The sequence below is a fragment of the Falco peregrinus genome, chromosome 5 (assembly GCF_023634155.1).
Source record: "Falco peregrinus isolate bFalPer1 chromosome 5, bFalPer1.pri, whole genome shotgun sequence".
In the NCBI taxonomy this organism is placed as follows: domain Eukaryota; kingdom Metazoa; phylum Chordata; class Aves; order Falconiformes; family Falconidae; genus Falco; species Falco peregrinus.
This window is the reverse complement of record NC_073725.1, coordinates 64,535,935-64,562,922: the sequence shown is the minus strand read 5'-3', so window position 1 is coordinate 64,562,922 and position 26,988 is coordinate 64,535,935. Positions and strand designations below refer to the sequence as shown.

General features: G+C 57.2%; 1 protein-coding gene across 3 annotated transcripts in view; it reads right to left on the bottom strand.

Moving 5' to 3' along the window:
* Nucleotides 1-26,988, bottom strand: part of AGAP3 (ArfGAP with GTPase domain, ankyrin repeat and PH domain 3) — a 148,306-nt gene that overhangs the window by 83,206 nt on the left and 38,112 nt on the right. For 2 of the 3 annotated variants that reach the window (XM_055803964.1, XM_055803965.1), the window contains exons 2-5: nt 10,012-10,070; nt 2,646-2,733; nt 2,366-2,451; nt 1,893-2,034 (exon numbers count right to left, since the gene is read on the bottom strand). In XM_055803964.1, the coding sequence (XP_055659939.1) occupies nt 1,893-2,034; nt 2,366-2,451; nt 2,646-2,733; nt 10,012-10,070 (375 nt within the window). Of the gene's footprint in view, nt 1-1,892; nt 2,035-2,365; nt 2,452-2,645; nt 2,734-10,011; nt 10,071-21,474; nt 22,432-26,988 lie in introns of those variants that run through there. The other variant, XM_005230913.3, reaches the window with a different exon arrangement.

Genomic DNA, 26,988 nt, shown 5'->3' with positions numbered 1-26,988 from the left:
ACGTTATAGAATCAAAAGGGAGAAATCATCCTCAGTTAGCTGGGAAAGACAGCTCTGCTAGCATGTAGTCACAGTTGAGGCCTTGGTGGACAACACTAAAAAATAGGCTTAATTTGTATCCCAGATGGTTGCTCAGTGCTTGCATGTTTTGGAAAAACTACTTTCCCAAGAGGAATCCCATTCCTTGAAGACATGCCAGTTACCTGGCTGATCCTGCCAGTAGCATATGCTTGTCTCAAAGCTGAAGCCAAGCACATCTAAGTACACACAGGCAGTACAATGAAACTGTGAATGGCTCATTACATCAGTTATGGTTTCTTTGGTCACTCCTCTCCCACTGCTTGGATAACTGGCAATTCTAGAGCTAACACATGCTGATGAGCACTGACCACAGAAGAAAATATTTGCTTCACAAGGCCAGGCTGGATGGGGCTTGGAGCGACCTGAGCTAGTGGAAGGTGTCCCTGCCTGTGGCAGGGGTGGGACTGGGTGGTCTTTAGGGTCCTTTCCTATCCAAAACATTCTGGGATTCTGGGATTCTATGCCTGGGACAAGCAGAGGCTGAAGATAAACCCTGACAGGAGGAGCTGAAGGAGTTGTGGGACTCACACTGTAAAGAAGTCCCCTTGAACTCTCCAGTGGGTTGCTTAGTGTGACCATACCAAGGCTGCAACCTTACCTGGGTCTAATTCTGGAACAACAATGATCACCAACCCCTCTGCCACTCCTGAGCCTCCACAAGCACATGCCTGCAACCCCAGCCCAGTCCTGAATCAAGATCACTCAGTCCTACAATTAATTTCACAATTTTTAAATATCCAAAGTTTAACAATTTTGTTCTACTCTTAAACTGGGGTCCAAAGCAGACACCCCTGCAACTCCCCACCCGCTGTCACCACCTCTTTCTTCCCAGCCTCAGAGTTCCTTCTTTGCCAGGAATGGGTCACACTGCTTAGGAACTGGGTCTTGCCAAAACATTTTTTTCCTCATATCCTCAATCCTCTACGCGTTACCAACTACCAGCAGGAAGGACACCCATTCTGGAAGAGCAGAGCTCCGACACTAGAAGCAGTGCCCTCACTGCTGCCCCTCCTTGCCTCCTAGACACCCGCAGCAAGGCTTTTGGAAGCCAGGCTGCCTCCGACCCACGCTGCACCAGGCAGCAATCCCGCTCCAGGGCTGCCCTCTCTCCGGGCAGCCCCTCTCCATCAGCAGCCCCTTGCCCAGGCACACCTGCACCGTGTCTCTGCTGCCTGCGCCCACCGGCAGCCTCAGCTGTGGTTTCCTGACAGCTCCCTTATTGTCTCCATCCCAGTCCCAGCTGGCTCCAGGCCCCAGCCCTGCAGGGGACATGAGGGGGAGGACAGTTCTGGGTTGCTGCTGCACTTCTCCCCATCCACGTGTGCTGGCAGCACCTCAGGGGAGATGGTACTCCATGGCTCAGGCCTCTTCTCAGGGTGCTCAAAGCAAGTCACCACCCCCCCCCCATCCTTGTTGGCTGCAGCTTGCCCCAGAGGACACAGGGCAGCATGCCCTACCAATGCAGAAACCCTCCCACACCCAGGCCCTGGCTCCTGCCTGCACCCAGCTGCTGCAGGCAGAATTGAGGAAGGCAGGCAATTCCAGGAGGTTTGGACATTTCAAAGAGGAAAGTGGCTCCATGAAGTAAGGCGGCTCTCTGCAGGGAAGCCAAGATGGTCTGAGAAGGAATTACTCAGCAACTCCGGGGGCCCCAGCATCATTCGGTCCCACGTATGGCTTACACACTGGTGTTCCCCAATGCGCTGGCAGGGCTAGTGCCCCATGCTCGCTTGTCAGCATGGACACCTCACCAGTGCTCCCAGCTGAGGCAGGGAGGATGTAGGGAGGAAGCCCGGCTGCCCTGCTCTCACCCTGTGTGCCCACCAGCACCATCGGCACCTCCGCTGTGTTCCGGTAGCTGCAGAGCCGCAGGTAGTAGTTGTACACTGTCTGGAAACTGATCTCGTCCTCCAGGCTGAAGACAAACACCACCGCATCGACCCAGGCAGCAAACTGAGGGAGACACGCCACCCGTTACAGCCTGCAGAGGCACCCCCAAGCCCTGTGCCCAGAGCCGTGGCAAGGGCAGCCACACAGCAGGCAAGTGGGGTGCTGTGGCTGGGCTCAGCCAAGTGTGTGCCCAGGCCCTGCGGCACGAGCTCCCTGGCACCGCAAGGAGGCCCTGGGGACACCACCGTAGAGGTAGCCTCTCCTTGGGCCTCAGAGTCATGTTTTATCACAACCGAGCTCTCAAGAGGCAGCCGGGTAGGTCACTCCCCAGGAGCCCTCCAATCCCACCAGCAGGATGGGTGGGAAGAGACTGCAGGAAGCACAGGTCTCCTACCTGGAGTTCGGGGGGGCCCCCTTCATCTCGAATCAGCAGCAAGTAACTCTGACCATCCACTACAATCTCCTTCTTAAATCTGCCACCTTGGGAAAAGAGCAAAGCAGCAAGTCAAGCGACAGGGGGAAGCAAGGAGGGGAAACCCTTAATGAAGGCCAGGGGAGGCTGGGGAGCCCTGCAGCAGTGGCCGATGAGGTGCAGAGACAGGGGTCATCTTTAGAGTGGAGAAAGGAGCAAGGACCCAGACCAGCCCCCGGGTGCCCTGGGAACCAGACCTTACCCTCTGGAGACTCCTCCTGCACGTAGGTGCCGGTCAGGTAGCGGTGCACGAGGGCTGACTTGCCGCTGGACAGGTTCCCCACAATGCCCTGAAACAGAGGCACATGTCACCCACTGCCTGTGTGCCCAGAACGTCTCCCTCTACACGAGGCCACCCCCTGTGAGTCAAGATCACCAGTGCCTGGGCACATGTGGACAATGGGCAGAGGTGCTCCCAAGAGGACAGAGGGGATGACATAATCCAGCCCAGTACTTGGTGTGAAGCCTGGGGACATTAACTGGTCTCAGCTGGGCAGAAAGCAGCAGGTACTGGGTGCAGCTTCCCAGAGAGGGGTGAGGACCCTCATCCTCTCCCAAACGGGCGCAGCCTCATCAGCACTGCGCTACCTCTTCCCACAGCTCTCCTGCTCCTCAGGGGGACACCTGCCCTCCCAAGCCACAGTCATTTCCACAGAAGGAAAAAACCTTCTCCTCCCAGCTCACACATCCCAAATTTTGGGGTGTTACAGCTCTTGACAATACCTGCCAGAAGAAGAACGAGAGCAGAGACTGGCCATGCGTTTGGTACAGCTGCTGCTGCTAACACCAGCAGCAAGGCACAGCACTTGCTCCTTGCTGCGGCGGCACGGCTGCTGTAGCAGGGTGCACACTTCCTGGCAGAGCTGGCTGGGCTGCCAACACAGAAGGACATCTTGCACCAATTTTTAACCGAGTTGAAAAATAAAGACACCTAGCACTAATTTTTAACTGGGTTGAAACACACTAAGCTGGGGGTCTGTCAGTCTGGATCATCCCACAGATTTGCTACCAAATGAATGCAGCTGTCTCTGAATGGGTCAGCCAGAAGACCCAGTTCAGGGGTTCTCAAACTACAGCCCACGGGCCAGATACGGCCCCCCAGGGTCCTCAATCTGGCCCCCGGTATTTACAGAACCCCCCTGCCCCCCCCCCCCCCCCGGGGGGTGGGGGGGGAAACCAAGCAGCCACAGATGACTTCCTGCCACTTCATCCACGCACCGGCCCCCTGACCCAGTTCTTCCTGACGTCGGAATTTTCCCAGCAAAAGAGCCTCCAGTGCTTGCAAGTGGCCCTGCCTGCTGATGGGAGAGCAGTCCTGGGGTAAAGGCACATCTTCTGCCATCCTTGCAAAAAACCTAGCTCCAACTGGTCAGCGTATATCCACAGCTATTCCCCACATCCACAGGGACAACACAGCTTGTGGGATAGGCTCTTGTGTTACCAACCATCCTGCCTTGCACTCCTCTAGCCTCAGCTGCAGCGTTGCTCTGATGGAGCTGGAGTGGAAATGCCGGGGTGATGCAGAGGTGCCCTTCACCCACAGCATACTCTTCTACCTCCTCCTTATGCCCCAGGCCTGTGGAGAGACGCTCTCATCCAAGAGCCATAAAAGACGTTCCTAACTCACTTTTACACAGGCCTGTGCACCTCAAAACCCTTGCCGGTGAAGCAGGCAGGCAAGCTCCTACCAGCCGTTTGATATGCAGAGCCCAGGGAGCCGTCCTGGCCGAGCCAGGGCCACGGTTTGCCGTACCTGGGTGAAGCAGGCTCCTGCTCCTTTTCCACACAGCTTCCCAAAAAGCATCTAAACTACCTTTGGCTTTGGATAGTCTGACCTTGCCACAGAGCTTCTGGCACATAACTGACTCCTGCTTTAGGGCACTCTACACCTCCTCCTGTGTCTAAACCACACTGGCAGTGCTCCTACAGAGACATTCTGTGGGTGGGTGTCCAGCACACCAACACTGCCGTTTCGAGCACCAGCCCACACTGTCCTGCGCAACCTGGAGCCTGGGGGTTTCTCCTCTACTGAAGGTTCACTCTGCCCCAGCGAACACATGAGTGGAACAGACTTCTTGTTGTTGTTGTTCCCCATACCATCCACGCAGATGCCTGTGCAGACATCCTCCTTCTGGCCCCAAGACCAGTTAGCATGGACTGTAGGGACTTGCTGTTTCAGTGGGATTTAAGACATCTGGTACATCTACCAGACAGAAGCCACTAGAGACATCCCTGTGCAAATCTCCAAATGGGGCTGTTGTGCTTCTGGAAAATCCAACATCCCCTGCGTGTCCATGGCTGCTTCACAGCAAATGCACAGTGACACAAAGGCATCCGGCAGTGCTTTCTGTGCATCCTTCCTCAACCCACCACTGGACCAGACCACGAGATTCACTGGGCACAGGTGGAGGGCCCGCATTTGCTGGAAACACTGGAGTCTCCACGGAGCTGTGCACAGTGTGTGTGTTTCTGCACAGGAAGTCCCAGGCAGAAATACAGTATCTTTATGATGAAAATTTCAAGCAGGCACAGAACACTGAACAGGTAACAGCATCTGTGAAAACAGCACATACCATTACACACGAAAGACAAAATCAAAATTCGAAGTCCCATCACGTGTCTCCAAGTGTCACTTGGGTATGCGAAGCCAGCACAAGGCACGGTGGTGTCAGAGCTCTCCACTCATCTACTGTCACAGAAGAACCTTCCTCCCAGGTTCCAGTGAGTCCAACTCCTGGAAACGTGACATGGCACTGCCGGCCAACCCAGGGGAGAGCCCATGCAGCTGAGTAAGAAGCAGCTCCTTCCCCAGCAGGTGCCACATGCTCTGCCTTCGCCCCATCCACAGCCTGCTGAGCCCAGCCCCTCCAAGCACCAGGAACGAAACCTGCGGCACACTCAGCGCAGACCCAGCCTGGCCAGGGACACGCCGCCCCAAGAGACCCAAGCCCTGTGTTGGGGCTGGGGGCTGCTCCCCCTGCCCATCCTGTTGCCTCGGGCTGAGCCTGCTCCCATGCTCCTAGGGCTGGGGAAGGGGGCAGCTGGCCCCAGGCATCCCCTGGCTCGGGGCAGGTCCTCCAGAGCCCAACACCACACTCTGGTAAGGCTTCCTCACGATGCCCAAGCATGGACCATGATGATTTCAGCTCTGGCCACCGGCTCTTCCCTGCTCACCAAGATCTTCTCCCTATCATGGTACTCAGGGACCAGTCTCGCAGACATGACCCATGTGTGGTGGCACCCAGGTGGCAAGCTATGGCACAGGGCAGACATACCACGCTGCCAGGAGCCACCTAACTGCAGCAGCCCAGTGCTCTGCTCCAGCTGGCCTGCCTGCAGGGACTGTCCCACCGCACCCAAGCCTGCCCCTGGCACCCGCCTCCCACTGCAGCCCCGGCCACACCACCCATGCGCTTTGTGCCGCTGCCAGGCAAAAGGAGTGAAGAGTTGGTCTGGCCCCACACGTGTTCGCAGCGCTACTTTCAAAGCTGCTCAGTTGCCGGAGCAGGTCTGCAGTACAGCCACACACACAGCCACACCAGCGCCGAAAGAAGCAGGGGGTGAGGAGAGAGCAGTGACTGGGAACATCAACACTGCCTCTTGCCATCAAAGAGAAGTTTATGGCCAACCTTTTCCAGGCAAAGGGATGAGTTTGGTGAGTGTGTCACCCCCAGCCCAGGTTCTCTAGCTTTCAGCCAGTGCTTGAAAGCTCCCGCTGCCCCGGGCCCTGCCCTAGACTGCCTGCACGCTCCCGGTGAGAGGCAAAGACACTCCGGTGGACATTTGGCCAGCAGCAGACTGTGCGCCGGGGGCACGGAATTGCCTGGCTTGCCCACACCTCCCATGGCCATACTGCACAGAGCCAGCAAGTGACAGAACCAAGGTGCCAGGAGCCTGGGACTAGGAAGTGCAGGTCAACGTGCTCCCACGGGCATGCCCAGGCCAAACACATTGCTGCCAGGTCTGTCACCCACTATAGTAATTACAGATCACACACACAGCGCGTTCAGACAGATGGGAACATGTACCAGACTGCAAACCTCAGAGGTAACACATGCATGCTCCCAGAGCCAAGTGATCTGCGGAGACACACGGGCTGCACAAACGCCATACCCGTGTCATGAAGGAAGGCAACACCCCTTTCCCCCAGCTACACTGGGACAGCAGCGTGAACAGCCTAGGATACAAACTGGAGTCAGGGAAGAAACCGTGGCGAGCACTGCACAGAGCAGGCAGCTCGAGGCCCAGCTCAGTACCCAGGCCAGCTGCAGCCCCGGGGCAACCTCTGCAAAACAGGGAGGCTCCCCAAGGCCACCCAGCAGCTAGGACTCCATGCCACACCAGGGACTGAACACACCAACAATATTTCACTCTCTCAAACTTGGATGGAGGTTGCATTTACACTCTGCTTATAACCAAAATCCTGACTTACACCTTGCTGAAACCAACTTCTGCATTGTCTTATCCTCAAGTGCATCTCGTGTATTGAACAAGCTCAAACAGAGCTGACAGTCTGGAAGAACAAAACCCTTGAGAGGTAGCAAATTGAAGTAAAACATGGTGTAGGCACCATGGAAACCTCTGTACCGAGACAGGCAGGGCGATGAGGGCAGGCAGCCTGCCCCTGTGCTGGCCACTGAACGGCTGGTGCCGCCCAGCACCGGGTCTAGGGGACGAGTCCCTGCCAAGGGCCCTCATTTGTGCCTGCCCACAGGACCACTGCCTCTTCTAGGCACAGCCTCCAGCAGATGGAGGAAGCTACGGGATAAAATTGAGGTGGGAAGAATTGCTGAATGTAACTTAATCACATCAAGCTTCTAAAACATCTTAGAGAAAGTGCACTGACCACGTGTGTCGCAAGCGGGAATGTGAGCAGGGAAGAAAGTGGCAATACCCTTACCTCCAGCAGAGGAAGTAAAGGCAATGGCTCCTTCCCATTGAAGGCAGAGGGATGTGGGCTGCGGTCAAAGCTTTCTGTGCCATGAAAAAGAAGCCCCCAACGAGTCTGTGGTTTTCCACACACTGTGAATCTTGGTTCACAGGCTCATTGTAGGTCTCCCTTGGGGACAATGACTGGCAGATCAGAGACAGGGCAGGTACTTCGTGCAAGCCTCTCCACCAACAGTACGTACACTCTGGCTTTTATCAAAAGACCCTGCATTTGCCCTGCACTACGAGGTCATTTTGTTTCAGACACATTTGTCACAGGGGCACACAGTACATTTGGTGAAGCATCACACATGCAGGACCAATGACTGGGCAGCTCTGCTGTGGAAGCCACTTCTGCAGCCGACACTGCTGCCAAGCCTCGTGCCAGCTGTGCAGGCAAGACCTTGCTCCACCAGGAGCACCTCCCTGTGCCGAGCGTGCTGTGGAGAATGGGGCCAGTGAAGCTGAGGTGGGAATCGAGGAGAGGGTTGCTGGAAAACTGAAAGGGAGCAAAGCCTGGGGACACTTGTTGCCAAGTCTCAAGCCATTTATTTAGTGAATCCCATACAGACCCCAGGTCCACATGGGGACCCCTTCTGCACCACCGTTAACTCTGTGGTAACTTGGGACGCTTCCGCAAAGACCAACCTGTCTGCAGAGCCCTGACAAGAAGAGCTGGACCCTGTGACAAACAGGGACAGCCACACTGCTAGGGTGGTGAGATGGGAGCTGAGGAAGAGAAGCACTGGTGGCCAGAGCTGTGGCAGTGTGTGCAGAACAGACCCACCTGAGAGCTCAGGACCCGCCTGGCCTTCCTCACCCCTCTGGCTGACCATCACCCCAGCCCCAGGCTGGAGCAGCAGACCCTTCGCAGCTGCAGAAAGACAAAGTCCCGAACGATCACCCCACCGCCCAGGGGTCTGCTTGCCCAGGCACAGGGTCCCCCACCACCATCGGCTACTGCAGCCTAACCCCAGAGACACGACGGAAGGGGCTTCAGCCCAGCAAGGACTGAACCAGGACTCTGAAAGGCCTCCAGGCTTTTATTTTAGGAAGAGCTGCATTGGCCAGGTGAAACCCCACAGCAACAGAGATCCCAGAGGTCATGGAAAACATGGGAAAAGGATTGTGCTAATTGAGGAAGAACTAAAAGCTTTAGGTCTGTTTAGCTTGCAGCACTGTTTTGTAGCCTACAGGATGTTAAAATATCAGAAGGCAACATACAAAATAGCTGCAAGAATATTTTTGAACAGAGACACATTTAAGTAGCTAAACTAATAAATGAATATTCAAAGTTTGTTACGATTTTTACTTAACTGCACATAAGAAAAAGAGTGGCAGTACGGTGCTGCTATGTTTTACAAAATGGCTTATTTCTCAGAGTAAGACTGAAAAAAATAATCTTGAATGGGCTGAAGGGGAGATGTGCCAACAGTCTTCCAAGGGAATTAAGGGCTGCCATGGAGAGTGCGAGAAGAGTGGTGTCGTGGAACAGATTGCCGAGGTCCCTGACAACAGCCAGCAGACACTTGGAAGCGCCTGCAGCGTCCTGCCGGCCCCGATGTCCCTTCTAGCATTACCCCAGCACTCACACACGGCTGCTGAGCGTGCCCTGCTGTGAAGGCCTAAACCAGCCCACCAGCTCATTGCCACCAGCAGGGGGTCCCGCTTCATCCCTCGCCCCCAGGCACAGATTCTGCCCCTTGTGCTCGCCAGCCAGCTCGGCTGGAGCAGAACACCCTCCATGTCTTCCTGCACTACCAACCTCTGCCGGCTCACAGATGGCCCCGGCCAGCTGGCAAGTGGCCACCAGCGATGGCAGGCCGTGGGAAACACCTCCCGTCCCAGAGGTGCTGCACCCCAAGTTCAGGCCCCCTCCCTCATGACCTCGCCCCACGTGAACATGCTGTGTCAGAGGCAAGAAGGGGGCAGAGGCAGCCCCCCTGCCAGAGACCATATCCCGTAAGTAGGTGACGAAGCCTGGTAACAGCATGCCCTGGGAAACCCGCCTCATGCTGACAAACCAGGAGCTTCATCCCCTCTGTTTGGCAGAACAAAACACCAGAGGTGACAGTTTCATCCCACCAGCATCCCTCCACAGCAGGGACACCGTGGGGCAGCCATGTCTGGGAGGTGACCAGTAGCAAAGGCCAGGGAAGCACCAGGACAGAGCTGAAGTCAGTGAGGCTCAAATGGAGAGGTCACACCTCTCACACGGGCAACTCCCACGTGTGGACAGCTGCTCTGAGGGTTACGGCTGTGGATGCATGCCCAAACCATCGTTCAGGATCTGCCCCCGCTTCTGCTATGCCAGAAGGTCTGGCCCCATGCAGCAGTACCTGTTTGGGGATCACAGCTCTGCTATGGCCAGCAGGAAGGGTGAGGTGGTCAAATATTGCCTTTCAACCTTCACATCCCAGTGCTCTCCCAGATCAACACCCTCTCCCTTACAAGCGTGAGCCACTGAGAAGCCCTCGCCTTCCCCCAGCATGATGGCAGTCCCAGATCCTCTGTCACGTGAGGCTGAAGCCTCTATGCATTTCCACTTGGCCACATTAAAACATGGGCTTTTCTTGGGGGTTTGGAGAAGCATCAGAGAACCAGAGGTATCCGCAGAGGCATGACTCGCAAGTACTCACCACCTTCAGCTCAGGCACAGAGCGACTCAGAGTCCATTCCTGGCTGTTTACAAACGAATCTGCAGAACAGAGAGAAGAAATCATCAGGTCAGTGTGGCCTCCCTCACGATGCCAACAAGGGTCTTGCCATGCTCTCCCTGCTCCCTCCAGGCAGGAGATTCATGGCTCTTCTCTCCCTTCCACCTCACCCAGAGACACAAAGCTGCACGAGGTCCTGACGCTGCCTGTTCCTGGGAGGCTCTGCAGCTGGAGCTCCAGATGGGAAGAAGCGGCCGAGCTGAGAGCAGCCAGGCAGCACAGAGCCCACGCACCATGGGCTGGGGACCCTCCCTCCTGTCCTGCAGGAGCACAGAAAGCCCTATGGCATCCCCTTGCTGGAGGCACATGGGACAAGGGAAGCACCAGACACCTTTTTGCGGAGCATACGCTGTAAAGGACCCCAGAACTGAGGGCCCATAGCCACGAAAGCAGCACCCTGAGCACTGCACCCAGGCTGCAATGGTAGCATGTCGTACACAGTGCAGATTAATAGCTGAAAGTACACTATAATCTGTGTTCGTGATTGAAAGTGAACACAATTAATTATGTGTATGTTATGTAATTTGCAGAACGTTGTAATAGGCTTAAGAAGGTTGTAACTGTCAGGCACGTCTTTGAGCGGCGCAGGAAACACCCTCTCTCCTGCCACAGAAATCACAAACACTTCATTTACATCCAAACAATCTCCAGGAGCTGGTCAAACAACAGACTTCCCAAATAAAACCAGACTCGGAGGAGGAGGAGCAAGAGCCTGGAGAGCACCTTGAGTATCACAAGTAGCCAGCAGCCACTCCTAACAAAACTGGAGTCCTTCATTTGCCTTGGATGAGGAAGTACATCCTCCACCCACAGCCAGATGGCTACGGGGTAGGGGGCCAAAACAAAAGAGCAGCACTTGCTGTACATTAATAGCATAAAAACAAATAAAGGATTTTTGGAGACCGGAAACCTGTGGGAGCACTGCTTCTTCAAGAACCCATAATAACCTTGCCAAATTCACTGCCACACACGGTTGCAGAAATGGAAATCTCAGATGGGCTTAAACAGGGAAGAGGCGAATCCACAACAACCAGCTGCGGGCAGCAACCGAGCACGACGGCCTGGGTGCTACTGCTGCTCCAAGGTCACCCGAGGCCGCAGCAGGACGCCAGGCCAAAGGGGAGTGTGGCCCTGGAGCTGCCCCACTACCCCATCCCAGCAGCTCCTGCCTGCCTGCAGCCCTGACCCCACCACTTCGGTGCCAGTCCCAGCTCTCGGCATCTGCACCGGCACTGACCGAACCAGCTGGGCAAGCTGGCGGCTGCAGGTCTCTGCCGAGTGGGTGTTTCATCTGGGGCTGTGCCAGGCACCGCAGGCTGAAACCAGAGCAGCGCAGGAGGTGCCGCCAGACCAAGGCAGGATCAGAGGGCAACGCCAGGCTCTTCAGCCCTGGCAGAAGTCTGTCGATTACTACCTTCACCCCGGTTTATGTTCCTGCCCTTGTAACTCCCAAGGGAAGGCTGGACACGCAACAGCAGCCACCCTCTATCTCCAGACTAATGCCTTGCCTTGTCTCTCCCCACCTCACCTGGGGAACCGGTGGGAGATGCGCAGCCCAAAGCTGCGTGGGGCAGGGTCTGCTCCTGCTGCTCCTGCCTTGCACCTCCTGCCTCCATGTCTGCACCCTGGTCCGCTGCTGCTCAGCGTGCACGAGGGGGAAAAAGGTGATCAGCCCCTATGCCTTTATCATGGCACTTGGGCAGCCGCAGCACCTGTGGGCTACAGCGTGTTTTTCCATCAAGCCAAAAACAGGTAAGAATAGGGCACTCATAAAGAGTATATGAATGGTAAATTCTAGGTAAGTAACACTTCTTTTGCAGAAGCTACAGACAAATAAAACACAAGTCTGATGCAGTGAAACAAGGTTATTTATAATCATCATGAAGGTTCTTAGGAGGAATTGTTTCTTCACGTGCTCTGTCTTTCACCTATCTTTCTTTTAGGCAGAGGTAAAATTTTTATTAAAACAATGGGTTAGTCAGGAGGAAAATTATATGTTCTTGAGCCCTTTCGGAAAGGTAACAGCACACCTGTATCTTCAACTTGGTCTAGAAAAAGCTGTCTCCACCCTTAACTTCTGCTGCACTTTTGTCAGTTAGGTGCAATGGGTACAGCGCCCCCCATACTTTTGCCTTTACTGGCATTCCCTCCCTCCTGATTAGACAAAGCAGCACACTTACACTGTTTCACTATATGCACGTTCCTCTCGAACTACACAAAACTGGCAAAAAACGAGCAGGTTTTTCAAGGGGTTCTGAGCAGAGCATAAGCCACACGCACTCACTGATTTGGCCTTAAGAAAGAAGAGAGAGGCAGTGAGACCTGGCGAGGGCAGGCTATTCTCTTTTTCTGTCCTCAGATACTCAGGATAAAGAAACTGTCCAGACTTTTGCTAGTTGCCTCCTTTGCTAACCATTCCAGCAGATCTTTGGTTTTTAACAAGGTTCAGGAATTTGTTAGCAACAGCTTGCTTTTTAACTTGCTGTGAAAACCTCTGAGTAAATCTTAACAGAAATAACGGCAACACAATGCCAATTCAGCCATATAACACATTCGATTGTTAACTATCACTAGCATGCCTATCCCGAAGCACAGACATACAACCTGTGCAGCTCTGCTTGTCCATCAGCTCCCAACGTGTGTCAAGTCTGAATTTTAGCCCAGGCCAGTGGCCAGCCCTGGTGATGGACTCGGCATGCCCCAGCCCACACACGGCACTGCCAGCCCATGGGTCCCAGAGCAGCCTGGCAGCTGGCACAACCCCTGCCACCTCTGCTTGGCAGTGCGCGTCAGGGCGCTGGCACCCCTCTGCATGCTGCAGCCAGAGCAGAGCTCCCGCTGCCACAAATCCCTGCACCCAAGCCACAGCCCCGCTGGCGTGAAGGAGCGGGATGGAAACACCAGCAGCGACACCCCCATGCCACCGCTCAATACCAGGGAGGACGCACTCAGCGCCACTGGCTCACCCGCACCAGACCGCCCTAAGCTGTGCCATGCCCCCGCCTGCAGCGGCCATCGCTGCCCAGCAGCTCTCGCACTGCTGCTGGGAAACCCATCCACCACTGCAGCTTGACAGAGTCTGCTTGGCCCCTCCAGGAGCAGGGAGCCCTCCTGGCACAGCCCAGGGGCCACTTCCCCTCCTTGGGGGCGATGGGGGCTGCTTTGTCCCAGCAGCAGCTTCTGCTGAAGGCAGGAGGCTGCCCAGCACATTACCAGAGATGCCCATCTGGATTTGGACCAAGGGTCTGCCCAGCACACCATCTCCAGCATCAGCTGGCATGTGGGAGCCCAGGAAGAGTAGGAACATGGTAAGAGTACATGACACTGACCCCACGTGTGTTTGCGGCTGCCGACTTCTTCAGCTCACGGATCTCCCACAGTTTGCCTATTTAGTAAACCTCAAAAAAATCTTACTCGAGTAACTGTTCTGCCTCCTTTTAAAACCATGTAAATATTTTTTTCAGCAGTATCAACACCCATTCCTTGAACACCCACTTTCTTCTGTTTTAGGCTTGACTTCATGGGGTGCCCAGCTTCTGTACCAGAGGCGGTGAGCTAACACCCCTAGCCAGCCCGACCAGCCAGTACTGCCCCATCATTCCCTGCAGCCCCTTGTTTCCACACTGTGGACTCCCAGCCATTGGATCAACCCTCACGCAGAAGCTGCTGTGCACCTCCCACCCTCCCTGCTATCCTCCTCCAGTACCTCCTGTTAAGCAGAAGAGGACATGTCCACTGCACATGTTGCTGTGTAAAGCACCTCGCTCGCAACAGGAGGAAGATAGGTGGCTGCAGTGGAAGGTCTCACGTGGCTCCAGTGACTGACCCTGCCCAGACCATCCAGCCATTTCACTGCAGCTGTAAGGATAAGGTGCTTACCTGCAGCGTTTTGTGGACAAGACACCCCCACTGTAAGCGCTCACAGAGGTATGGATAAACCCACTCTTACTCCAGTACCCAGGAGGGTAAAAGGAAGAGCTTACAGATCAAAGGAAGGGAGACTAAGGTGGAAATGGCCTTGACCTCAAGACAGTCACTGCATTCCTTCACAATTGCCTAGAAAAGTTACTGAGACACAGATCTTAGAGGAGCCAGCTCCCTGTTACCTCCTCCAGAGCCAAGGTCACAGGTGTCGGGATAAGAAGACCCTCGTGTCCACCTGCCGTCCCAGGCTGTACCCGTACACACAAACCCCTCCACCAATGAATTTCTACGCAAACAAAAGCACCCCTTGTTCAGGAGGACATCCCACCCTGACTTTAAACTGCCTGCACGGAGCACAACTCCCCGAACCAACCTGCTCACCCTCTGCCCTTCCCCACCAGCCAAGCAGGTGGCACTGCCGGAGGTTCCTCCTGCTGCAGGGACTGGGGATGGGGCAAGGCAGGGAAGTGAGCGAGGAGGCCGCATGTGCCCATGCACCAGGGTGGGCATGTGCCGGCACCTTGTGACATGTCTGGGATGCTCCTGAGCTTCTGCAAGAGCACAGAAGGAGCATCACAGTGTCCTGCAGCATGCCCTCCAGAGCCACTTCCCAAAGCACCCTGCCCGCCCCACAGCCAGCCAGTCACCGAGGAAGAGTGCTCAGACCAAGCCCCGCTGCACGCCTGACTGCTGGCACCAGCCAGCCTTCAACACTGACTCTGGGCGAGCTGCCTGCAGAGTCTGGGGGTCTTCTGTAGTGGTGCCTGAAAGCTGAAACTCCTCAAAACCAGGTGGTGTTAGCGTAGCTTCCCCAAGTTGTGCATTTAACGAAGTAGCATTTCCACACACAGACTTCTAGCACTCCCTGCAGACCACGGGAAGAAGCTTGGCTCTGGTTGTCAAAAGGAGGAAAAACAAATGTTTTCAGGTGCACCAACCAGCAGCCCGTAGCATGCACTTGCAGTGCCCCGAAGAGCAGGCTCCAGAAGATGTGGCGGTTCCTGCAGCACCTGAAGAATCACCATTACCAAACATGAAGCCTTGACACATACCATTCACACCTACCACCTAGACAAGGTACTCAAGGCCGTCAAGACCACCAGCTAGCCCAGGAAGGCCTGAGCATGTGGAGCACAACCCATTTCCATGTGTCGGGCTGGGGTCTGTGCCACAAATAAGTCAAATCTGTCACTGTAACTGGCCCTCGGTCCTTCATACCCCCCTGCTGCTCTGCTCCCAGGGCACACCGGTCACCCCTCTCTCACCAGGCAAGGGGACACACACAACTCATGCATGTACACTGACATCTGGGTGACACGATGTGCCCACTCGCAGGCCTTGTCCGCCAGCCCTCAGGTCACCGAAAGCCCCTGCGCCCTGCAGCCGCCTGTACCGCACACGGCTCCATTGCTCACTTTTCAGCACAGAGCCCCCCCGCCCGCCATTTTCTTGCACTTGCTTTCCTCCCCCGCCAGCAGCAGCCTGTGCAGGCGGGCGTGGATGACGCCCACGGAGCTGTCAGAAAGGCACCTCCAGAGCAGTTTCTCAACCACCCAAAAGAGCCACAGGCCAAGTACCTGGCTCCCGAAAAATGCTGACACAACTCGCTGATGTTGGCTTCGTCCACTCCAAGCATTGATCATTTGCTACTAAAATGCAGCATATGGCAATTTCCTGCACTCCATCGGTATAAACTCTGTTAGTACAGTACTACACACTCTGCATTTGCGCGGCTGTTACACACCCACATCAGCCTAAGAAAGGTCTCAGCCCACAGCTGCAGGAGCTCAGTTTGAGTGTGGGAGCCCCACCTCGGACAGCACCGCTGCCCTCCAGGGCTGCCAGAGCTCCCCCCCACCCACCCAGCTGGTGCGCTGGGCAGTGGGAGGTGCAGGGGGTGACACCAGCCACTCGGCACCATTTCCCACTGGAAGTGGCACAAGACCCCGGTCTTCTCCTGCCGAGAAACAGTGACCACATGGAAGCACACAGCAAGCCACCAATGACCTGACCTGATCTAACACACTAACCAAAATCAGGCCAGTCAGCACACCCTCCCCAGGTGCATCTCACCTCAAAAGCAGAAGCAGTGGACTTACAGCACCACTTGCACACCAAGAGCCTTGGCACAGCCAAACGGCCTTGGCTCCAAGACACAACCACACATGAGAGGCACAGCCCAACCTGTCCTGAAAAAAACACATTCAGGCCAATTTTGTTACTGCCTAGAAGCTAGAAGCTTCTGCTCGTGGAGATTCCCAGGCGTAGGCAGCTCTACTGCAGAAGGTGGAAAACCATGTGGCAGTCTGGATGTTATGGCAGACAGCGTCTCTACCGTGAAGAGCAGCAGATATGGGCATAAAGCAGGCACGCTATATAGCTGATGGTCCTCGGCCAGCTGGTCACCCCGGACACCTTCAGTGACCTACAGACCAGACCACAGCTATGAGACGGGCAGCATCACACATGATGGAGGCAAGGCCAGAAATCCTCCACCTCGGAAGCTGGATGCAATGGCCTCCTCTACCTCTACAGACAGCTCAGTGGGAACTCAGCCCCAGCTGCACGCGCCCACTGCCGCCTGCATCCTCCTGCTGCCACCAAGCTGGGGGGCGAAGGAGCTGGCCAGGCAGAACCGACTCCTCACCCAGGCTGCTCCCTTCATAAAGTGAAGCGTAGCAGGTTCATCTACCTTGTTCTTCAGAAGAACTAGTGCCAGACACATGTGGTCTCCACACACAGCAACTAATAATTAACCAACTCATTATCCAAGCCACTGTGGAACTAACTTGGACAGCAAAACCCTGGACACTAAAACCAGCCTTGAAATCAGGTCAGAGGCTGAGCAAACACAGCAGGGCCCACACCAACCACGCTCCAAAGTACCCATCTGCCCGCACACGCAGATGAAAGGGCAGCGGGGTGCAACATGCCTGGGCAGAGCCGCCCTTCCCCAGCCAGCCTTGATAAAGGCTCAACCCTGGCAGCGCTGGCAGAAGGAAAGATCTCTCCAGGTCAAGGACCAACACGGGCAAGGCTAGTGTTCCTGTCCGAAAGCGCAGCCAATACGGACACCCAGTGCAGGACATGTTCTCAGCAAGGATTATCTCACCGGAGCTTTAACCACCTTGAAGCAGTGAAAGGAGAGCACCTTGTGCATCTCTGGGAAACCAGGGCGTGATCACCAACGGCCACCCCTGTTCCTTAGCTATACCGCACACCGCAGCAGCAGGGACATCAGACCACGTATGCTGTGCAGCACACAGGCTTCAGAAGAAGACTTAAGCCTCTCAGCACCTACTACTTTCCAGCCCACATCCAAATACACGCAGATGAAAGAACTGTACCAAATTCTCTGCTCTGACAGCCAGACAGGGTCTGCTGGAAGGGACAAGCCGGCAGAGCTAGTGACATGGAGAGACAGATAATCCACCGCTTCCTCAGCACAACTGCTCTATTGGGGACCTACCTCTCCGGTAACAACCTGCTCCAAGACTGGCTGACCTCAGCTCTAGCTGTTTAACCCCATGAGCAAAGGCAGGTCAAGATTAAAAAGGCAGTTTTTTGAAGTTCCCTCTTCCTATGGATGCCTGTAGACTAATCAGAACACCTCTGCACCTCCTGCACATGCCTCCTCCGATCTCGCCCTGAGAATCAGGCCTCTCAGACTGGTGTCCCAGCAGCTCCTTCCTTGATACTTTCCAGACTTAAGTTTTTCTGAAGCGTGGACACCAGACTGGATTAATCATCTTGAGGCATGGTCTCTAAACTCATCACGAATTTCTGCTTCTCGCCAACACTCCCAGCTAAGCCGAGGCAGGTACCAACAAGAGATGACGCATATCATTGCCTACTCAATTCACTATGCAAACTTCACCTTACTAATGTAGAAACACCCACCTCATCTCCCAGCAGTCTTCTCTCACACATGCCCTACACCAGGGATCCTCAATACGGCCCCCCAGGGTCCTCAGTCTGGTCCCCCGGTATTTACACATACACACACCCCGCCAGGGGTTGGGGGGGGGGAAACCAAGCAACCAAGCAGCCGCAGATGACTTCCTGCCACTTCATCCATGCGCCGGCCCCTGTTTAAAAAGTTTGAGGACCCCTGCCCTACACATTAGTCTTCTGCATGGCCAAACACCAAACAGGAGAGTAAAGGGAGTTACCTTAAAACCTTAAGGCATTTTAAAAAGCAGGGCATTTTTCTGGAAGAGGGGAATATGGTTAGGAGAAACACTTCCTGAGCTGTCAGCAATGCTATACCCACCACATGATCCCTCTGTGTGCCAGAAAAACTCCGGTCCCAAACCAGTCAAGTTTTTCCAAGCCTGTGCCCATCAGGCTTCTTCAAAACTGCATCAGCCAATACCTCGGTACCTTGAAGCGTTCCTCTGAACCACTGACCACGATTATCTGTGATCAGTCCAAGCTGGCTGGACTCCGTGTTGACTTGGCTCTCGAGATCCAAGGGCTCTTGCCCTGCCTTGGTGCATTAACAGAAAATCATACCCCCTTGTCAGCCTTCACCCTGCTACACAAAGATCAGCTCTTTAAAAGCTGTTTTTGGGCAACAGACTCTGCATTCCCCTGAGCACCCCTCCCTGCGCTTGGTCCCAGCTGAACCTCTGCATCAGCAGGGAGCGAACGTCACCCACACAGCCCAGAGGAGGTCTCAGCAGGGCTGGGGGAGCAGCACTGGGACCATCTTCCAACTCTCCAGCGGGCTGGGTTTTTTGGCCCTTGAGTATGTCTACATGGCAGAATGCAGCACTGGAGGGTATCTCAGCTTGCTATAAACAAAATACTCCAGGTACTGGAAACAGGGTAGCAGTGTTGGCTTGGATCTCCACCTGGACTCATATATCCAGCTCTTCCAAAGAGCTGATAACCGCAACTGCAGCTGCACCCCCTCAGGAGGGCGTGTTGGGACGGTACCATCAGCTTTCCTAGGGCTAAGGTGGGCAGCACTAGCATAAAGCATCAAAGTTTTTGAAATGTCGAGAGGGTGTTAGACACACTATTGGCCTGCAAGTCTGAAATAGGAACAGGGCAGAGATCTCCTGAGCTGCCGTATCCAGCAAGTCCACGTTGGAGCATTAAGGCTGTGCACCTCCAGTCTACAGTGTCCTGGCTTAGAGGCTCACAGCTCCCACCGCAGTGAGCCAGAGCCCACTGACCAACATGCTGAGTGGATAGACAACGGGGAGACAGGACATAAGCCAGGACAAGCAACAGCAGCTCTGCTCTGCAGGCTTCACCGCCGCTTCTTCACATCTCACTGACCCCAGGAGAACCTAGTTCGACTGGCTACAGAGGCCTGTCCTGGGCACCAGGCAGATAATGCAAAAATGGTGTTACAAGCAAAGACCTAACCAACGTGTGAACTTTACAGCTCCAGCAAGCAGGGCTCATTCTGCTGTTCCCAGAGGCTGTCCAGAAAGGTCATTCCCGAGCCCACACCTCCAGTATGAGCCATGGTGGCAATGCAAATGACCCTGACAAGCAGCGGTCTCACATCAGCTGGCTGGCCGCCGCTAGGAGGGCTCCAAGCCCTCTCTGCCGCTCCCCAGCCAAGTGTCAGAAGGTTCTCTAGCAGAAGGATGCACAGGGAGCCCCGGCTGCCCCAGCAGAGCACCCAGGTGAAGGGCGAGGACACCACCAGGAGCGCTCAACCTCAGTTGCTTCTTTGGGAATGCGGCCGCCAGGCTGGCTGCTGCTGATGCAGCTCCCACTGGAAGCCACCGGCAAGCAGGAACAGGCCCCCTGCTGCACGGGCAGGGCCTGGCCCTCCCTGTCGGGATACACCCACATTCCCCAGCCATAAGCGCAGCCTCCCCTCGCCTGGGAATCTCCCGCCACCCAGCCAGAACCAGGCACCCAGCCCTGGGCACCCCTGCCAGCGCATGGCCCCCCTGGAGGAGCATGCGCAGGGAGCAAGGCAGCATCCCATCCCTTTGCCTCACAGCACCCAAAGGCAGCCTCGGCCACCCACCCAGACGGAGCCTCCAGGACCTTCCCTTGGAACACAGTGAGCCCCTGGGACAAGGAGGACTGTCAGGAATGAACCCCTTGACCTCCCTGTGTAGCACCTGCACAGCAGCAAAGCTCAGGCTGCCGGCAGCACTGCTCCTCCGCTGGTCACAGAAGCCCAGCCTTCCCAGAAAGCATCCTGGGCACAAAGCTCCTCTGGGCAGCCACTGCCTCGGGAGCGTGCAGATTCCTCGGGGAGCCCACCAGCCCCAACCCACCCCTCTGGCATGTGAGCCACACCAGTGAACTGCCTCCACAACGCCCAGACTCCAGAGCAGAGTGATGGAAACCCAGAGAGGCTTGCAGGTGCCAGGAAGCGGCTGCCCTGCCTCCCCGAGAGCGGCAGGTCCCAGCACAGAGCCCAGCTCTGCGGGTGCAGGCCAGCGTTCAACACCTTAAAAAAACCCATGGATGCTGTTCTCACCCCCCAGCCCGTGCCAGGCAGCAGGGCTCACCCGCACATTTGCTTCTGCAGGGCTGGGCACACTGCACAGCCAGGGAACGGAATGGGGTGCAGAGGAACAGGTAACGCGGCCCCTGTAGAGGCCCCCCACATGCCCAGGCAGCTCTGGCATGGGAGAACAGCCCACGGCAGTGAGGCCAAACACTAGAAAGTCGAGATCTGACAGCTGGCCCAGCTACCAGTCCCCATTGCATGCCCAGTGCCCACGGGGGTCCTGGCATCCCTCTCCAGCCAGTCCTGACCTTGGTGCCATCACTCAGGATGCCACCCCCACTCTCCACAGGCTGTCCCGCACTTGGCAAGCACCACTGTGCTCCTGAACGCACGGCCTCCACTTGCCCTAAGGAAGGACCCAGCAGAGCTTCGCCCGGACAGAGCCTGGCACCAGGGAGGTGCAGATGCACCTCTGTGCTCCCCGGCCCCTTCGTGCTGCTCTGCACCACTGCTCTGGCAATCTCCCAAACAGCTCAGGCTTGCTCAGGAGCCCACTAACAGGACTCCTCTCCCCATCCCATGGAGTTTCAGTTCCCTGTGCTCCACCAGTGCTGCTATGCAAGGTGAAGCTCTCCCCATCCCTGCTGGAACACCACTGCGGCAAGAAGGATATGGAACACGCAGTCGGCTCCCAGGTGCATGGCTGGCAAAGGAACCCAGACCCCCGCGGCACCTCCTCCCAGCAAGCCACGCTGCAGCTCCTTTGGCACCAATGACAATGGCGGTGCCCAGGGCCACCGGGTGCTGGAGTACGGAACGGCCCCATGAACGGTCAGGCTACCTCGCTGCAGCCAAGCCTTCCTGAGTGCCCACCTCACAGTGCACCAGGGCACAGTTGTGCCCTGCCCAGACCAGGGCCTCAGCTGGGATGGGCCATGGCTGGGACGGGCCATGGCTGCCCATTGCCATAGACCCCACAAGCACAGGGGGGCTCTCACCAGGCCAGCAGCGCTCCTGCGTTCACTTACCCAGCGCTCGCAGCGGACCGCTGCCCAGGAGGACAGGCTCAGTGGCACCGTGGGGGTCCTTGGGGCACATGCCGCTGGTGCTGCCGCGCTCTCGCCTTCGGAAGCGGCTCGTGAGGAGTCTCCAGAGTCCCCCCGCCTGCCCGGGCTCAGTGTGCAGCCGGCCCCCGACCCTGGCCAGCTCCGGGTAGAGCAGGTCCCGCTTGCTGGGGCAAGTGTGCAGGGAGCTGGCGTCCCCCTCGCTCTTGGTGCGGAGGCGCGCAGGGCGCAGGAGCCCCCCCGACTCCGACCGCCGCAGCTCGTGGCCCCGGCGCAGGCGGAAGCTGAAGCTTTTCCGCAGGGAGCTGAAGTTCTTCCTGGGGCTGGAGCCGCTCCAGCTGCTGCCTCCGAAGAGGTTCCAGCGGCGGCTGCCCCACAGGGAGCCCCCCCGGAGAAAGCCGGGGCTCTCGCCGGGGGGCGGCTGCCGGGCCGACGGCAGGAAAGTCATGCTGCTGGGGCGCGGGCGCTGTGTCCCGTCGGGCCCAGCGAGCAGGGCCGCCGCAGCCTCACCCTCGCCCTCCGGCCCCGGCTTGCGGGGCGAGCGCAGCCTGAAGAAGTCCAGCAGGCCACCGCGGGCCCGGCCGGGTGGCGGCGGGGGGATCAGCGCCCCAGCCGCCAGCCCGTTCCCCGCCACGCAGAAGCTCTTGGGCCGCCGCCGCTGCTGCTGGGCAGCCCGCAGCGCGGCGTGGACGGCGGGGACGCCCTGCAGGTCCAGCGACTCGCACACACTGACGGCGCGGCGGGGGCTCGGTCGCGGGGGGCCCCGGCCCGCCTCGCTCCAACGCCAGCCCTCCGCCATCGTCAGCTGCGGGGCTGCCCCATGGCCCCGGGCCGCCCGCCGCTCTGGGCCGCTGCCGGCGCGGGCGGCCGGCCCCGGGAAGGCAGCGCAGCGGGACCCCGCACGCCGCCCGCTGCCTGCCGGCTCCCACGCCGCGCCGGCATGCCCGGGCCGCGCTCCGGCGCGCCGCCAGCGCGGGGCTGGGGCTGGGACTGGGGCTGGGGCCGGGCCCGCCCCGGAACGGGGCCGGGGCCGGGCCGGGGCCGCGCCCTCCCGGGGTGCTCGGCGCCCGGCTGCGGGCAGGCACCGCTTGGCCAGGCCGCGGGCGGAGGCAGCGGAGCCGTGCCGAGCCGGCGCTCGGCCGCAGCCCCGGGGCAGGGCCCCGTCACCGCCCGGCCGCCCGCACCCGCCCCGCCCGGCCTTGGCCCCGCCGGGGCACCACCGAGCGCCGGGCAGGGCCGCCGCGGGCCGGGACCGGGACCGGGAGTGCCCACCAGGGGGCGCAGCGCTCCCGCTCGCCGCTGCCGCCGGGCGCCCCCGCGCGGCTCGGGCTGGGGGCCAGCACCGGCAGAGAGAAGCCGGCACAAGCACACTCCGCCCCGCGGCCGCCCCCCGCCCCTGGCGGGTACCACCACCGCCGCCGCCGCCCCCCTACCGCCCGCCCATCGCTCCCGTGCCTGGCCCCGGGCCCCGGAGACTCAGCTGCTCCTAGGCTCCCCTCTCCCCCTTCTGCAACCCGCACCTCGTCGCCGGCAGCTGCTTTTGTGCCGCGGGCGATGGTGTCTGACAGCCCACCGGCTCCGAGACCCCCGCAGCGTCCAGACGCCGGCACCCAGCAGCTCCCCGGACCCGCACCGACGGCGGCCAGGGCCCAGCACAGCAGGACGAACGGACCCGTCTCGGCCACAGCTCCACTCCTGCCTTGCTCCCGAGCAAAGTGTTTTTCCTTGATCAAACGCACCGTCGTTAAGCTCTGCTCCTCCTTCCCGGCCGCTGCCTCCAGAGTCCCCCATGGCAGCACCCACATCCTCCCTGGCACCCCCCACCTTTGCTGCGTGCAGCACTCCCCCATCTCCAGCATCGCCCCAGGACCCTCCTCCTCCTCCCCTTCTCCTAACACGTTTTCGCTCTCTCTGGCTGTCCTCCTCAGTGCAAGCTTGATCTGTGCTCCCTCTAGGGAGGGGGCAAAAAAAAAAAAGATGCTTGACTCCCCTTAAATTATTCTTACCTTTCTGAAAGCGGTTTGCTAAACCAGCCTAGGCCTTCTGCCTCTCAAGGAGAAGAGAACATCTTAACATCAGCAACTCCTTTCGCCCTCCTTATCCAGGAGTCTTTGACCCCACTGCCTCGACTCTTGAAATCCCACCACCTTTCTGGAATTGGCCCTTTTCTTCCATCCCTCATCCTCCTTCACAGTACACCCTCACAATTTTCTTAAGCAACACCCATCTCCTCTCCAGGTCGCTGTGGATGCGCCCAGCCCTGGTCATTGCCTACAGCCCTCAGACACGGCCGAATCCCACTTTGCCACGAGGCACCACCAGGTTCAGCCTCTCCCTTTCCCAGGGCACAGCCAACACCTCAGCTCAGCCCCTTCCTCTCCCTCCTCAGTCCCCTCCTAAGCCCACAAGTTGCACCAGCTGCCTCCTCTTCCACCACTGCCCCTATTACTGACAGACCACCGTTCACCATGCTGCACAAGCAGAGGCATCGCCCAGCCACCTCCTTGCCTTAGCTGGAGGTCCTTCTCTTCCCTCAACCATTCTGCACTTTTCAGACAGTAATCTCTCATTGAGCAGTACATCCTCCCAGCTACACGGTGCTGAACATGTGTGGCAGCTGCCCAGACCTAGGATCAGCTCAAAGATGCCCCTTTCCACACCAAGTCAGTGCTTCTTGGGCAGAAGGCGGAATGCACCCAGCTCCCCTCCCTCCCAAGCCAACGGGCACCAATGTCTGAAACCGAGCAGAAGGTGCCTGACAACCCGCCAAAGCTACAGCTCTGCCATCTGTGCCAAGGTCACAGAAACACACGAGCTGCCAGACTGGATTCAACCCTCATCCACATCATCTGGTGTCCTGTCTCCCAGAAGCAGCCACACTGCAGCGAGGAGCAAGGAATTCTGCAGAAAGCAATTACGAGGGAAGGTCTTCCAAAGAGTGCCAAACTCCAGGTGAGGCTGGTGGAGGCGGTGGCGTCTCCGTCACTGGAGATGTTAGAACCAATCGCACAGACATCTGTCAGTAGTAGTTCAGACGCAGGTAACCAGCCTTTGGGCAGGAACCAGACCACTAACCCCACAAGCTCCTTCCTAGCCGTGCTCTGACAGCTCCTTGCTCCCAGGGACTGGAAGTTGTTCCTGTAATGAAGCAGGACCATCTATATTCATCCCTTCCCAAAATCCTGGGTTTAACTGTCACTGTAACAACGCCAGATGGTACAACTTCCATATGAATCTCATCTTTTTAAAATATTCCGGCAAGTTCTGGGCTTTAAGGTATCACTAAATCGCAGAAGTATCTGCTGGAAGAGATGATGTACCACACACACTCCCCTGCTGAGGTGGGACCAAGCGTGCATGGATCACCCCAACAGGCATCTGCCTGACCCATCCTCAACGACCTCCCAAAGCCCACTGCAGTACCACACTGTCCTCGATGCTCCCACCCTGCCTCCTCCCACGATCTTGTCCAAATCCCCTTGCCTGCATATAAAGCCAGTTTCTTCAACAATATCCTTATCAGCTGGGAAGAAAAGCAGACCACATTCTTCCCTACAGTCTGAAATGTACTGAGAAACACGGAGAATTCCCGTCAGCTGACAATGCCTCCACTATCCCACCAAGGATGGTATTTTTAAAGCTGTTAGTGCTTTTAATGCATTCCCTTCAATTCTCTACAGTTTGTATACTACTTTTTTTTAAAATGCAGTGCCAGAACCCAGGCACAATACTCATCTGGGACATCCAGCAGCATTGAGAAGAAATACACTTCAAAGAGCTGTACAGCCACATCCCAAGAAGATACTGGTCTTTACTACAGTAACAACATAATGATATTTTTACCAAATTAGCCTGTTAAGAGCCAAAGGTTTCCATATGCTATATACATTGATATGATCCTCCTGGCATTATTCACACAGAAAGAAGAAGACCCTCTAAAACAGAGTAAAACGGAACCTCAGACACAACTTCAGGTGGCAGAGGGCTGCAGGCAGGGCACTTGCACCCAAGGAAGGCTCAAACCCCAAGAGATCTCAACAGCATGTGGGCTCTGGCTGCCTCTTCAGCCACCACAGCTGAAACACCGAGTGATGGAGGAACTGTTCTGAGAATGAGACCAGGAAACCAGAAGCCACCAGCATTTACAGACAGCCACCACTGAAATATCCCCCATGCACCCTTCAAGTGTCTCTTCTTTAGATAGTTTACTCCATGACTATACTGGGTTTGACTGGTGCTGTGTATCTAATGCAAATAAAAGACTACAATCCACCCACCTGGTGGGAAGGCGGCTGGGCCAGAGTCCCCTGTGCCATGCAGGCCTCCAGAAGCAGACGAGCTCAGAGGATGTAACAGGGACACCGTGCTTTTGCAATCCTGACCTGGGGCAGGTGCTTGGGGACAGAAGCAAGTTAGTCTCTTACACCAGTATTTTTGTGAGTCACACTCATGTTACAAATATTATGGCAATGAACATCTGGCTTAAATTAACAAAAAGCCACGAGAGGCTAAACAGCAGCTGCACTGGAAGGCAGTCCAAAAGTCAGGGAACTTTCCACTGCTGGCTGGTCCCCAGAGTGAAGTTCAGGGTGGAGTCCCGGAACGGAAAAGGAGTCTGAACCGTGACTGGTCAAATGCTCCACTGTGCTCCTCCAGACCTAACTGGCATCGGTGGTTTTGCTCCAGCTGTCTGCAGATGCAAGGGTTTTGTTGCAAGGATGGGGGGTGGGATGGCTGCATTCACCATCCCACCTGGGCTTGAAGGTGCTGTCGCTCCGCAGAGGGCCCCAAGTCTGGGGGATCCCCTGCAGCAAGCCACATACCCAGCTTGAGGGACTGGTGCTGCAGCATCTAAGAATGCCTCGGCAGTCAGGGATGGAGGGGTGAGGCTCCCAGCATGGCTGGAGCTGTAAGTTCTGAGTGCCCTGGCAGCAGGCAGATGCCAGCAGCAGACCAGGGCAGGACAGACATCAGCCAGCCCCGGGACCTACATGCTAGTGGGGCTGCAGAGGCCCGCAGCCCCACGCAGACTGTGCTGGTGGTGGCACTGGGGAAGACCCAGCTTAGTGCTGCTGCCCAGGCAAAGACAGGACAGAGCGGGATGACAGCACCACACTCAAGCCAGGCTGTGGGATGCCCAGGACCCCCAACACATGTTCCCCAGCCTGACCCATGCCAACAGTGCGAGGCTGGAGCAGCAGAGCAGGAGGGCTCCATGCAGTGCCACAGGACAGCAGCTGAGCCCATCCGCAGCGGCGGGAGCACCCCGAGCGCCGTGCCAGAACCGCGCCGGAGCTGCCAGGCTCCGCAGACCGGCTCCAGCCGGCTCGGCCACGCACCCGGAATACTGATGAGGCTCTGCCCAAACAGGGCAGGTCCGGGAGCGCAGCCCCCCTGCCCGGCCCGGGGTGCACAGTGCCGCAGCCCCCGCAGCCCTGCGTCACAGCCCGGCTGCCAGCGCGGCAGCAGCAGCAGCCT